Raw genomic sequence first — 14,956 nt, forward strand, 5'->3', positions numbered from 1 at the left:
TATATATACGGACTGGAGAATGGGCGTTGTATATCTCTCTACGACAATCGAATGAATTTTATAATACTAAATTCTACAACTACTACTATAATGGCGTAGCAACAGTGATAAGTTTGGGTCAATCCGCAGGAAAGTACTAGCATATGTTTTTCCGTTAAGCCAATTTTCTAATTAGAGCAGTAAATTGGAAGGGGGTATTTGGTGTAGCTAGTGATAGTGAACTGCAAGAAAAATAAAGTGCAAGGGTAAATGCAACCTATGATTGGATTTATCTAGTTTCGAGAGAAAGAAAGACCCAATGCAATTTCAATACAAATTCCACTAATTAAACATGCATTCGATTTAAGCATACACTGCAACTTGCTTGACACATCCGAACTAGCCTTTACAGTGGAAGACAACTAATTAGGAACGAACCAAGTGTCTTAAATATAAATTAAAGCTGGAAAGTCATGCCCTAATTAAACTACATGCCCATATGTCTACTAGGTTCCATAGTGTCCATATAGAAATAAAAACATGTGTATTACGCTTAGGATTCTATTGTGTTGATTAACCAATTGGATAGCCTAATTAATTAATTAAATTTTATCTTTAAACCCAGTAATGCATGCATTATAGGAATAACCATCAAATAGATGATTAACTATTTGCTACTAGGTTGATTGAGCTAGACATTTGAGTGCTAGCGTGACAAAGCTACGAATCGATTAGCAAGGGAATACATGCTCACGAGTGAACAGTCAACAACACAAACATGCATATCAAAATTGAAACAAATTCAAAGAAAACATAAAATTAATATGCATTCAACCCAATTCACAGAAATCTCAAGAAATTTACAAAGAATTCTTGCTCCCAAAACTTGTTGGATTATATGTCCTAAAAACTCGCAGTTTGTAATGTTAAATACATTCTATTATCAATAAAGATGTTATTGACGTTTATTCAATAAAACTGTTGTTGAATATGTAAATTGCTCTTGAAAAGTCTAAATCCAATAAACTAAAGATCCATAGCTATTATATGAATACATGAACTTTATATGGAGACATAAGAGTGGATCAAGTTCAGTTAATAGCCAAAATGGTCTATAGTATACGACTAAGACTGGGTACCTTATTTTAGTAATACTATCGGATGCGGCTCACTCTGTAGTTGTTATAATTTGTTATAAAGTACTACAAACGAAGTGATCCTAATTCGTTCATGTATTGACATGAGGAGCGGGGGCGTCCTAGTGCAATGAGTTTGCATAAGACCAGACCAAGGAATAAGTCACTCTTACTTTATAACGTTGTTTACTATTTAAGAGTGACTATTTCAAAGCGATGACCTAGGTAACTTGACTTTAATCTAGAGCTAACTATGAACTCCTATTTATTTGGGATTATCCTTAGATTTGCATGGGTGAGGGTTGGCTCAACAGCACCGGCTCAAGATGGATTTGCCTGGGAACATAGGGTGTAAGATGGATTTTCCTCCTATCCACTTTTAGGGATAGTAGAGAGGTTGTTCCCTTAAGTGCTGACTTTATGTCTTGAACATGGGGCCCCACCTTCTCATTGGCCCGAGAGAGATTCGATTTAGTGATTTGATCAAAACCAATTGTTCATTAAAGGATAAGTGGGACTTAAGGAGCAAGATGTAATCTCGAGAGTAAAAATTTTTTTGACCCAGCCGTTATTACGAACAACTTATGAAGGGTTAACTTACTAATCATGGTTATATCGAGTGAACATAATATATTTACAGTAAGGAGAGTGCAACTATTGGGCTTTAGTGGAGTGACCCGGTAGTTAATTAACGGTGGTTAATTAGGTTAAAGAGTTTAGTCAGTTAATCTCGGATCGTTGAAACCCATGATCTGTAGGTCCATGAGGTCCCCCTACTAGCTCATATCGAACTAAACCTTAGAACAGTGTGACAAACGAATTTGAAGTGTTCAAATTCAATTTTTGGAGCAAAGTGTTAAATATATACAATATATTTAACCTAATATTTTAATTGTGAATTAAACATAAAAAGAGAGAAAATAGGAGATATTTAAATAATGTTAAAATATCAAGATTATGAATAGGGATTCATATAAATTGGGATTAATGTTGGATTTAATATTAAGTTAAATTAATTAAATTATTTAATTAATTATTTAATATTAATTTAATTTTAAAATTGATTATTAGAACTAATTTTGAAATTAAATAGAATTGGTCAAAATTGCATTAAAAGTCAAAATTGTTGACTAGGTCAAAAATGCAATGAAAGTCAAATTGTTGACTTTTGACTTTGAAAGTCAAAAAATCAACTTTGTTGACTTTGGACTTTGAGAGTCAAACTTTGACCTTTGACCTTTGACCAAGTTAGTGGAAAGAGTCAACATTTGTAAGTGGAAAATGCCAACTTTTGCATTGCTAAGAGTTGTCTTCGTTTGAAGACATTTGTCCCACTAAATCCTATTTTGAGTTAGTGGATTTTTTAGTGTCAAATTCTCATCAAACTCAAAGTTGCATATTTTGCATGTAATGGTCTTTAAAAGGAAGAGATTTATGTTGCTTAGAACTCTTGGCCAAGTGAAAATTTATGAGATTATGTGATAATCTCATAATTTTTTCTCTAAAATACTTAACCTTTTCCTCTCCAAATTAGTCATTCACTAGATCCCACCATCTCGTTCTAAGGCCGAAGAATAGTCGGGAAGACTCTCGTGGTGGTCTACAAACCGTTCATGAGGAGATTGAAGCTAATTTGGAGAAGATTCAAGTCTACAAAGGTTGTATTTCTTCTTCTCCTAGTTGTTTTTAATTGTGTTGGGTTTTATGTCCTAAAACTCGCAGTTTGTAAATATTGAAAATGTTATTCAACATTTCTTCAATAAAGTTATTATTGAATCTACTAATTGCATTCATAAAGTCTAAATACAATAAACTAAGATCCATGACTATTATATGAATACTTGAACTTTATATAGAGACAGATGAATCAAGTTCGAGTAAATAGCCAAAATGGTCTATAGTATATGATTAAGGTTGGATACCTTATTCTGGTAACATTACTGAATGTGACCTACTCTGTAGCTGTTACAAGTTGTTGTAAATATACTACAAATGAAGTGATCCAGATTCATTCATGTACTGACATGAGGAGTGAGGGTGTCCTATGCAATGAGTTTGCATAAGATCGGACCAAGAAACAAGTCACTCTTACTTTATAAACGTTGTTTACTGTTTAAGACCAACTATTTCGCTTAGATGACCTAGGTAACTCGATCTTAATCTTGAGCTAACTATGAACTCTTGTCTATTCGGGATTATCCTTAGATTTGCATGGGTGAGGGTTGGCTCAACAACGCCGGCTCAATAAGCCTCCCACTTCAGAGGTAAGATCGGATAGATAGCTAAGGACATAGGGTGCAAGACGAAATTCACGCCTACGTGATTTAGGGATAGGAGAAAGGTTGTTCTCTTAAGTACTGAATCCAGGTCTTGAATAAGGAGTCCGCCCTCTCACTGGCCTGAGAAGGATCCAGTTTAGTGATTAGATCATAAACCAATTGTTCATTAGAGGATCAGTAGGAACTTAAGGAACAAGATGTAATATCGGGGGTAAAACAACATATTGACCGAGTCATTATTACGAACAACCTGTGAAGGGTCGGCTTGCTAGTTATGGTTAAACTATATGGACACAAATATATCTACAGTGAGGAGAGTGCAACTATCGAGCTATAGTGGTGTGACTTGATAGTTAACGAATACTGATTAATTTGGTCTAAAGAGTTTTAGCCAATTAATCTTAATCGTTGGAGCTCATGATCTGTAAGTCCATAAAGTCCCTCTACTAGCTCCTAAATATGTACACCTTGAATTATTAAATTGAGTGAATTTGGAATGATATCAATTTGAAATATTCAAATTGAAATTAGGGTTTGAATTTGGATAAGTTCAAATTCAAATTAGGGTATGTACAATTTATATTTAATATAATTATTTAACATTTAGTTTATTGAAATTAAACGAAATTTGTGAGTTTATAATATTTAAATATTGATTTAAGTATTAATTGCACGAATAGGATTCATGTTTAAAACTTAATGTGTGATTAATTTGATATTTGTTATTAAATTAATTAATTAATTAAATATGTTTAATTAATTAAAAATTCAATTTAATTCTAACTTTCATTTCAATTTAAGAAATTAAATTTTGATATTTGATTAATTATGAATTAATTAAATCAAGTTTTTATTAATTTTTGAATTAATTGATTTTTGAAATGAAAAATTGGAAAAATTGGATTATATAGGTTTTGCCCATAAACACCTCGAGGAGGAGGTGTTCTTCCTACAAGTATACACAAATCCCCCATTGAATTGAAGTAGATTGAAGAATGCTTGCATGCTAAAGTATAAAACTCTTAAATTTGAAGAAGTGGGTGTGGTTCTTGAGCTGAAAAGAGTTTCTGCTACTTCATCTTCTTCATCACAAGAACCCTCAATATCCTTCACCAAATTCACTCAAATTCGAGTTCCACCACTCAAATTCAAGGCTAAGAATAGTAGAGAAAATCTCTTAGTAGTTCACTGTCGATTTGGAGTTGATTATGAGTGAAGAGCAGCTTGGAGTGGGAGAAACCCTCTTTTGAAACCCTCTTTTGAATTTCTGAAATAGCATGCTTTAGAACTCAAATTAAATATAGTTAGAGTGCTTATTGATTTTGTTTGTTTTCGTTACATGCTTGTGTATTCCATCAATTGGTATTAGAGTGTGAAATTAATGTTAATTTGAGTTTTGGTGGGTGAATTTATGATATTGCATGTTTATGGATTGATATGGATGTTATTCAATTTTGGCATTAGCTTTCTCTTTGATTTCCAACTTAAATTTGTAATTGGCTCTTGTTTTATGAGCTTATATGTGTGCTCAAGAGTCTGTAATTTATTTGGAGTCATTAGAGTTGAAATTAAGTTGTAATTGAAGAAAGAAGTGAAGAAAGTCGAGCAGCAGGAACCAGTTTTTCAGCATTTGCTTAAAACTCGATGCTCATATTCAAGCGAGATTTCATGTTCGAGCGAGATTTACAATATGAGCGACATTTTGGTCGAGCTTCGAGCGAGATTTTGATCGAGCGTCAAGCGAGATTTCCAGTATGAGCGAGATTTTGATCGAGTGTCGAGCAAGATTTCAAACGAGCCAGCGAGATTTAAAGCTTCGAGCGAGATTTCGAGTTCCAGCGAGATTTTCATTGAGTTTTCCTTCAACCAGCCGTTGAGGAGCGAGATTTTGAGCAAGCCAAGAGCGAGTTTTTGGTCGAGTTGCAAGTCTGAACCGATTTGACTGAACGAGAACGACCGAGGAGGGCCAGTTCGACTGGTTTTCTTTAGTTCTGGTCTGGTTCAGCCCCAATCCGGTCCGATTCAACCATCTTTGGATCGGTTTAACCCATTTTGTGCCTTGAAGGTCCAGTTCAAGTGGTTTAGGTCCAGCTTGGGTCGATTCGAGCTATTCTACATCATTTTGAAGCTGGTTTTGGACCGTTTTGTAATAATTTAGTTATTTTTTTTCATAGGATGCCAAAGTTGAACCATATCAATATTATTTAAATAATTATGCATGTGATGTATGTTGTATTTAAATTTAAACATGTTTGTGCATATTGTATGCCATTTAGATTTAAAAACCCACCATAGGAAGCATGTTACATGCATTATGTATATGTTATAATCTGTTATAATGTATAGAATGCATATTTAGGGTTTCTGTTATTCAATATAAGTGTTATATTAAATTTGAATGCCTTTGATGTATGTTGTGGATGTAAGAGCATGTCTACTTTTTATAAGTTGTTATAAAATTGAGTTAGACATTAAAATCCATAACGAAGACAAGTTGCATGCTCACATAAGTTAATCACTCGTTTTAAATAAGTTATAAAATTGATTTTGTTTGCTTCTGTTGCATGCTTGTGTATTCCATCAAATTGCATATATGCTTATCCTTTGTAATTAACCTAATTATAGCATTTTAGATCCGTTTTTCTTCCGTTGTGCATGTGTTCGTTCCATGAAAACTAAATTGAAATTACCTCATCAATCCATGAATAGATTGAAGAAGAAAGCTCCAATCAATTGTTTACGACCCAAAAGAAAATTAAAATCTAACCTAATGATGCTAAAAAAAATAGAGGAAGAAGAACAAAACAAGGTTTCACTTCGGTCTCCATGAAAATCAACATATCCTATTACCCTAAAAATTGAAGAACAAATTTATAGGCAGTGTAGTAGCATCACAACATTGAGGGCAGTGTTGTAACGCCCTTATCGAAGTGTAAACCTCGCGCGTTGCAACGTTGAGCCTTACGCTCATGCCCGCGCATGCCTGCTCCGTGTTTGTCAAAATTTGGAGTGTTGCAACACTTAAGGTAACATTGTGATGCTCCCTGATATGCATGCTACCTTTCAGCATAAAAGGAAGGATTGCAACGCTGTGTTTAGGGACATTTTGGTCATTTTGCATCCTTGAAGCCTCGGGTGCCCGATTTCACTTCTCATAGCTCAAAATCAACCTCGAACGGTTTGTAATACTCTGAAATGCAAGATTTGCTTGAATTCCTACAAAATAAACATTTAAACACATAAAACACAACAAGCAAGCTAGATTAAAAAGATAAAAATAGCTCTTTTGGAGAGCTATCAATATTCAAATTAAAAAATAAATAATATTTTCTCTCTCCTCTCCTCCATCTCCCACTGCCTTTTTCTCTTCATTTTCTTCGTGCTCAAGTAGACTTTCAAAGATTAATTAGAACCCTAGTTGCAGAAAAAAGAAGTTGAAAATGATTGGAATCAAGACTCAAAAAAGCCATGAAGACTTTGACTCAACATCAGAAAAACTTTTGAGTATAAGTAAATTCATCACATATGCCTGTGAATCTTGCTGCAGAATAATCATAACTCACCATATTACAGAAAAATTGCAGAAAAACAGAGAGCAGAGCCATTCAAGAGAGAATTTGTGAAAACTTGCCAGATTGATTGAGAATTAAACCCAAGCAAAATCCATTGATCGAGTTTTTTAATTTTTTTGACTTTTTCTTAAAAAAAAATATGATTTTAATAAATACCAACAAAAATAGGATTTCGTTGAAAATAACGACAAAAGTAGAGTAGCTAAATCATAGATGGAATCCACGATTTCCATCTGTCTTCAACATCGTGGACCAGGTCCACAATTTACCCATATCTCCGGTCAACGCTTTCTGACCCAAGTTGGCCACATTGCCTAGTGTCAAGAGGTCCACGATTGAAGGTAAATTGTAGATCAAGTTGTCTAGTGTCAAGGGATCCACGATCCAACCTTTGATTTTGAGGTTAATAATGCAAATATTATAGTTATTTTAGTCATTGGCTTCCTAAGTTAAAACGTTTAGATAGAAAGTAATAGAGAAAAATACCTTTTTAGTCCCCAAGTTTTTTGGAATAGATGTGTTTGGTCCCTGAAGTTTCAAATTAGCAATTTTAGTCCTTAAATTTTCAATAATAGGTTTAAAAGGTCATCTTCGTTAACAGAATTGTTTAAATTAATAGATCTGTCCAAGTAGATTATTTAAATGCTGATGTAGCTTGCTTACTAAGTTGATGATTTGGATTTAAATTTGTCTTGTGAAGTTCGTCGAAGTTGAGTTCATTTCTCGTGAAATTCAACTCATGAAGTTACTTAACGAGACGAACTTCACGAGACAAATTTAAATCCAAATCATCAACTTAGTCAGTAAGCCACATCAACATTTAAATAATCTACTTGGACGGATTTGTTAATTTAAATAGTTCTGTTAATGAAGAGAACCTTTTAAACTTATTATTGGAAACTTAAGAACTAAATGACTAATTTAAAACTTTAGAATCAAACACAATTATTCCGAAAAATTAATGGACTAAAAAGATATTTTCCCCAAACTAATATTTAAAATGTCCATTTTTCATTGAATCTTAAGTTTAATTTTTATTTGGTCAATAGGTTTATACGTTTTACACTTTTGCCATCAAATTCTTTTACTAATGCTCATTTTAATTTTTGACATCAAATCTCAAATAATTAGTTTGAAATAATTTTGACATGGAAATTTTTAATTAGTTTTAAGTGAAATTCTTATCAATAGAAAAATTTGAAAAATATTTGCACTTTATAGCAAAAGTTTCAAAAGTATTTTGTACTTTTTGAATTTTTTATTATAAAGTGTAAATATTTTTAAATATTTTTTATTTTTAAAAAGGCCCCTAGTTTTAATCATCATTGAAATATTTGTAAAAAACTAATTTAATTAGAATAAAATTAATTCTTTTAGCTAAAGTAAGTTTAGCTTAATGGTAATTAGCATGATCTTAGATCAAAGGTTTGATCCCTACTCCACAATTATACTAAAAGAAACTTAACTTTTTAAAATTAATTAATGGAGCTTTATTGGTTTCAATATAATTCTAATAAATTAATTTAATTAGTTTAAACTGTTATTTGGTTTCAATGAAAATAAAGCTATGAAAAAATTATCTATCTGGTTATGAGTTTCGAGGAATATGTATGCTTGATCCCTAAGTTTTCAAAATATAGTTTTTAGTCTTCGATTTTCTTTTTAGAATAGGTGCATTTACACCCTAAGTTTTTAAAATGTTATTTTTTAGTCCTTAAATTCTTAAAGTTAGGTTTGAAATGTCCCTATAATAATTTATTAATTTTATTTTAAATCAATTTTTTTTTAAAAAAAATTACTTCCTCTCTAAATTTGTTTTTTGAACTTATTTTTTTAATTTAGAATATAATGTAATTATATAAAATAATAAATAATATATTTAAGAGACATTTTAAACCTATTCTTAAAATCTTAAGAATTAAAATGATACATTTGAAAAATATAGATACCAAATACACATACCATTAAAAAATTCCGACATGAAATGCCCACTTACTATGTCAAAATTTGATGGCTTCATAGTTGTCTTTTCTTATGAATCTATAAGTTTTGTATTAAAAATATGTCCAGTCATTGATTGAATACACATAAGAATGACTTTTTGTTTTAAAAAAAATATTATTTTGATCCCACACGGTGTGTTTTGTTCCATTTTAATTTACGTACTTTCAAAACCATAAATACAATGTTATTTTTACCATTTTTTTTCTCTACTTTAATTTTGGTTTTTTTTTTCTTGGAGAAAATAATTATGGGTATTTCAATTGGGAAGGTGGGACTTTTTTTTAGGTTGAATTAAATGGCTAATTTTCAAAATTTTGATGACACAGTATGAAAGTGAACTTTATTCATCGATACTAACATGGCTTTCTTCATTAGAGATTGAAGATTTGTTCTTTGACGAAAGAAAGAGAAGAAATATATAAGTATAAAAAGGTTATAATTTTCAAATTTACTTTAAATGAATCCTAATATGATTGATGGAATACGTAGGCACTAATTACAATTTTGAATGGACAAGACATTAATTACCATATAAACATGAATTCACCACCTCTGTAACTGCTGAACTAAAATTTATTACAATTTTGAAAAGCTCTTAAGGGCATCAGCAGCATTTTCAGCATGTTTTGGAACAGGCATATTGCAAAGAAGAGTTACCCTTGCAGTGGACACGACAACTTTTCTCTCTTTCAAATCCTTCCACAATTGGACATCCCATACCTACAATCACATCATCATTCTGAGCCTAATTTCCAAGTTTTAGAGGTTTGAATGAAGAGTTAGAAAAAAAAAAGTGATATGAACCGCTCAAATATCAAATTGTTATCTATATTTTATTTAATAGTTTAGATGTAATTTTAGCATTTTTCAATTTTATCCTTTTTATGATATTTAAGTAGGGATAATTTAATCTTTTTATATTGTATTGGGGTTTTTATTGGGATGCTATTGAAACCTTGCTATTAGGTTGCTTTAATAAAATTACGATAAATTGGAAGTTTTAGCTTTATGCTTATTTTTCAAGGTTAGCCAGAGAGTTTCTTGAATTTGCAATTCATTTGAGTTGTATGTCAAGAACATTCAAGTGGAATTGATCACTTTTCTTTTGGAGTGTTTGAATCTTAGACTAGGGAATTTGTTCTTTGTCTAAGATATTTGATCTTAAGGAAATCTATGTTCAACCTAATTCTTAGGGTTAAAATCATATTGATTTGAGGGTTTTAGTGATTGAGAATTAGGGGTTCTTCATCTAAAAGGATTTTTAATTTTAATTCAATAGGGATTTCATATCATTTGGTATCAAAGTCTAGATGTTTTAGATGGGATATATCTAGTGAATATTGTTTTTATTTGATTGGCTTTAGTAATTGGCTTGGTAGATTTTGTTCTTGTTTATTTCTATGTTGAATCTAGTTTCGTTGAAAAAAACGAAAGCATTAATTCAAGTCTGGGCCGCAAAATTGAAAGAAGAAAAGAAGGAAACCGAGGGAGCGACAGATTTTGAAACCGGAAGAAAAAAGACAAAATGGTTTGAAATTGGAGAAAATCAAGAAATGAAAAGAAAAAAAAAAAGAAAGAAAAAGAAAAAAACTAAGAATTAGTGCTAAAATTGAGAAGTCTGACGTTGAAGAAAGAAATTCTTCAAATTGGGTATGTGCACTACAAGAATTTGGTTAAATCTCGATGGTCGAGAACGTTGGGATAAGTTAAAAACACCGTTGGGACAATCTTTCCTGACGGTAAAGAAGTCGTCGGCAACATCGTCGGGATATTGTCATTAGGGAAACCTTTTCCGACGGTTGGGAAGTTCTGCCATTGGTGAAAAGAATTATCTCGACAGATAAGAATGGGGTGTTTTCCCCAACTAAGTGGAATTGAAGAAGAAAGAAGACAATTGTTTGAAACTGGAGAAAATCTAAAAGAGAAACTAGAAAAAAAATCGAAAAGTTAGAGGAAAAAGAATTTCAATTGATTGAAATTGGAAAATAAAAACTGGAAATTGAGAGGTTGATGGACGTACAACGGAGGGAAAGAAAAAGAAGCAGGTAGGTCAATTAAGCAATTGATTTTTCCTGAGTTATAAGTACCTGAATTTTGTTAGTCATGCATATACAAGGAAGTATTTTGAGGAATAGTTGTCATGTTGATCGAAACATGTTTCCATTGTTTTTTGGGAGTAATACAAATCCAAATGAGTATCTTCGTTGGGAGGAAGAAATGGATGCTATATTTGATCACCACCACTATAGTAAAAAGAGAAAGGAAAACTTATTGTTTCTACATTTGAAGATTATGCAATAATATGGTGGAATCATTGATTGTCAAAAAGGAGAAGAAGCAAAAATCATGCAATGTCCTCATAGAAAGAAATTAAGGTTCTCATGAGGAATCATTTTGTACCTAAGAATTTCCACAAATTGCAAACTTTGAAACAAGGGAGAAAAAGTGTGAAAAGGTGTACTATAAAAGAGATGTAGCAATTGCTTGAGGAGATGATCATATATGAGGATAAGGAAGTTACCATAGATCAATTCTATAACGGACTTGATGAGGTTGTTGAGATGCTTGCCGATCGTGAAGAAATTCGACCTTGTAAGGATTTGGAAGAAATGGTGCACGTTGCCATCAAGATAGAAAGACAACTCCAAAAGAGATTTTCAAGGTACACTAACTCTACATCTACTACTAATACCAACAAGCTAATGGAAAAAATTAGTGTATCTACTATATCTAAGTATTTTGATAAGGTGGGAAGTAGTAAAGAGAAACCTGATAATGTTATATCCATGCATGATCATGATATTTTGTCTAGTAAGTTTTTAGATTGCAAGGACTCACATGACTGTAATCTTGGAACCATTGTTAAACAAACTACATATTTCTAGAGAGCCATGTGACATTGGCAATGGAGTAGAGAAAGTAAATGGTATAGTGAACTTGAAACTAGCATACTTTGTGCTAACATTGCTAGTCCATTAAAGTCCAAAGTAACTTTTTCCTATTGTTGTATCATTGCTTCCAAGAGAAGTAAAACTTAATGTGTGAGTTGGAAAACAAAAGACATGAGACTAAGACAAAAGCAATAGAAATGTATGTTGAAGAAAGCATGTGAGTAATTCTCAGTCTATAGACAAAAATGAGAGAAAAGCCAAAAATGAGAGTTTAGAAATTTGTGAAGTTAACAAAAATGTTTGTTTTCTGATAGGTGAACTTTCACCAAGTTTGCCTAGTTTATTCTTTGAGATTTTGCAAGATGTTAAAGCTTTGACTTTGAAGCAAAGTTCAATGATTGTGTCTAATTCTTTTGATGGTCACAATTGGAATGAGGGTTGGAATGATCGATGTTCTTTCCAAATTAGGTGTGGAGCTTGAATTGTGTGTTTTTTATTTGTGTTTGGTTTCTCCAATTAAATTATAGTTTAGTACTTCATCTAAAAAAGTGGACAAGGCTTAAAAGGACTTTGAGATTGAAACCACCCTACGCTCAATCCATGCCCTAAAGTATCCTTTATTCATTCTGTTTCATTTTATTTTTAAAAATGCCAACTTTGTCTAATAGTCATCGTCATGATTGAAAAAGACTAAATTTTGCTAGAATAATACGAACTTAGCTTATTAATATCACTAAAAATTTAATATTTAAAGTTTTATTAATGATTACAATTTTTATTGATATTAAATTTACTCACCAATGACGTAAAATTTAGTTATGCTACTATTATTAATATAAAACTTTTAGAAGTATGGAGATTAAACAAATGGACTAAACTAAGAGACAACTTGCAATATTGAAGTTGGTAAAAAAAAAAAGTGACGTGGAATTAAAAAATAAGGACTGAATTGAAATTCTGAAAATTTTAAGAATTCAATTGAAACTAAATTCAAATTAGGGACAAAAGTGATATTTTTGAAATATAGAGACCTAATTATTTCAAATTAAGGAGTGATATGGAATTAAAGAATAAGGACTGAATTGAAATTTTAAAAGCTAGAATTCAATTGAAATTAAAGTCAAATTAAGAATAAAAGTGACATTTTCGAAATATAGGGACTTAATTAAATTAAGTTCAGAGTAATTTAAAACGGAAAATTTAATCAAAACTATAATTTTTTAACTCATATTTAAAAGGGTTTTGGTTTTTTTTTTTTTTACCATTGATGGAAAATTATAAAGACCAAAACAAAATTTAAAATTATTCGGCGCTGAATAGATAAGGAAATAATATACTTTAACCACCAAAATTTATTATTGCTCAGTCAAGTAAAATATTCCTGGAAATAATTAATACATCGTAGAGAAACGTATAGAGTATAATTAAAATACAATTTAGTTAACGTGATATGTTTCTTTTGTCAGAGAAAAAAAAAATACAATTTAGTTAGACTGTGTTATGTTTGAGAGATAAATACTATTTGATCATACAATAAAATAGTAATTTGACTTTTATTTTTTTTAAAAATTAAAATAGTTTTCTTTTAAATATTATTTTGTCCTATGTATTTGAGATTAGTTCAATTTTAGTTCATATACTTTAAAACTTAAATGTAATTCTTCGCAGTTAATTCTTATCGAAGTTGTTCAAAAAATAATAACTTACATGTTATTTTTTAAAAAATCGATAATAAACCTAAACAAAATTGACAAATTAGACCCAAAATTTAAAACATTTATGTGTTCTTGCTTTGACGGATTTTCTCATTGTCAATTCAATTAGATAAGAAGAGTATTAATTTTAGATCATTCTATTGAATTTCAACTAAATTTAAAAGTTATTGAGTAAATAAATTAAAGAAAAATTATTTTAAATGATAAAATGTTGAAAATATTTTCAAATATAGCAAAATGACAAAATGGTAATTTTTACTATTTTGTTATATTTGTAAATAAGTTGATCATTTTGTTATATTTGAAAATTTTGGGTAGATTAGATTAAAATTGTATTCTTATTTTTTTTATTATTTTTAATTTTTTTAAGTTTTTGTTCTTTTTCTAGTTTTCCAAGATAATATGGAAAAAGATCAGAAAAATTACAGGAAAACGTCTCACTCAATTTGTTGGCTTTGTCAAAATTTTAATTTAATATAAATAAAAATAATATAATATAATGTGAATTAGGAACAGAGTAAGAAAGAGGCGTACCTGAATGGTTCTACCGACGGTGACAGGAACGGCTTCGGCGAGAACGAGGTCGCCGAGGGCGGCGCTCTTCAAGTGATTAATACTGAGATGAATTCCGGCGACTCTCTGGTAGCCGGACGCCGTATGAGCGCCCATACTCGCCAGAGACTCTGCGATTAACGCCGATACGCCTCCGTGAAGCACTTTGAACGGCTTCAGTTTTCCAAAATTGATCGGCGAAAACCAAATCAAATCGAGGAAGAAGATAAAAATCAAGAGAAAATCAGAAGAAATTAGAACGGAATGGAACCTGACAGCAGATCGGAGAAACGAGAAGACGACCGGAAACTTTGTGAGAAGAGACCTGATCGACCTCGAATCCGAAGGCCTGCAGCGTAGCGTCGAGAACTGGCGGCTTCGACGGTGGAGCATTATCTGTAGACGACATTTCAAGGGGGATTTTCTCTAAGAATTAAAAAGTTATCGCTCTATTTATAGTTGAAAAGTGAATTAATTCTAATTTTAATTAATATAGTAATTAATTCTATTCCTAATTAATTTTGAAAACGGTCGTAATTTGGTGTACCTCACCACTTCTTTTACCATACAAAACAATTAGAGAAAATTTAATTTTTTTAAAAAATAAAACTGTCATGTGATAGTAATTTATTCGACTATATTTGAGATGTACTAAGATAAATACGTCTAAGAAAATATTCCACTTCTTTACCACACCCAAAAAAAATTAAAAATATATATTTTAAAGATAAAATTACCATGTAACAATATTTTGTTGGATTATACTTAGAATTGGATACACCAAAATAAGTGTGTCAAGAGATTACTCGAGTTTTTTTTTTTTAAATA

The 14,956-nt window shown here is 31.1% G+C and overlaps 1 protein-coding gene across 2 annotated transcripts; it reads right to left on the reverse strand.

The window, feature by feature from the left end:
- Positions 1–9,362: 9,362 nt before the first annotated feature.
- LOC120089907 (1,4-dihydroxy-2-naphthoyl-CoA thioesterase 1-like) lies at positions 9,363–14,567 on the reverse strand. 2 transcript variants are annotated; one of them, XM_039047356.1, is made up of 4 exons: positions 14,400–14,567; positions 14,111–14,302; positions 11,492–11,559; positions 9,553–9,690 (listed from the first exon to the last, which is right to left on the reverse strand). In XM_039047356.1, the coding sequence occupies exons 1-4, from the start codon at positions 14,535–14,537 to the stop codon at positions 9,660–9,662; spliced, it is 429 nt and encodes a 142-aa protein (XP_038903284.1). In that variant the 5' UTR covers positions 14,538–14,567; the 3' UTR covers positions 9,553–9,659. The 2 variants fall into 2 exon arrangements, with proteins under 2 accessions (XP_038903276.1, XP_038903284.1); XM_039047348.1 differs by lacking the exon at positions 11,492–11,559 and having other exon boundaries at positions 9,363–9,690; positions 14,400–14,565.
- Between the last annotated feature and the right edge of the window lie 389 nt (positions 14,568–14,956).

Source organism: Benincasa hispida, chromosome 1 (genome assembly GCF_009727055.1).
Source record: "Benincasa hispida cultivar B227 chromosome 1, ASM972705v1, whole genome shotgun sequence".
Taxonomy (NCBI): Eukaryota; Viridiplantae; Streptophyta; class Magnoliopsida; order Cucurbitales; family Cucurbitaceae; genus Benincasa; species Benincasa hispida.

Excerpts from the sequence above, each read along its gene's own strand:
- LOC120089907 (XM_039047348.1), bottom strand. The coding sequence starts at position 14,537 with ATGTCGTCTACAGATAATGCTCCACCGTCGAAGCCGCCAGTTCTCGAC. Across the intron at positions 14,303-14,399 it reads TTTCTCCGATCTGCTGTCAG|CCGTTCAAAGTGCTTCACGG; the intron begins GTTCCATTCCGT and ends GGAAAACTGAAG. Across the intron at positions 9,691-14,110 it reads CCGTCGGTAGAACCATTCAG|GTATGGGATGTCCAATTGTG; the intron begins GTACGCCTCTTT and ends ATGTGATTGTAG.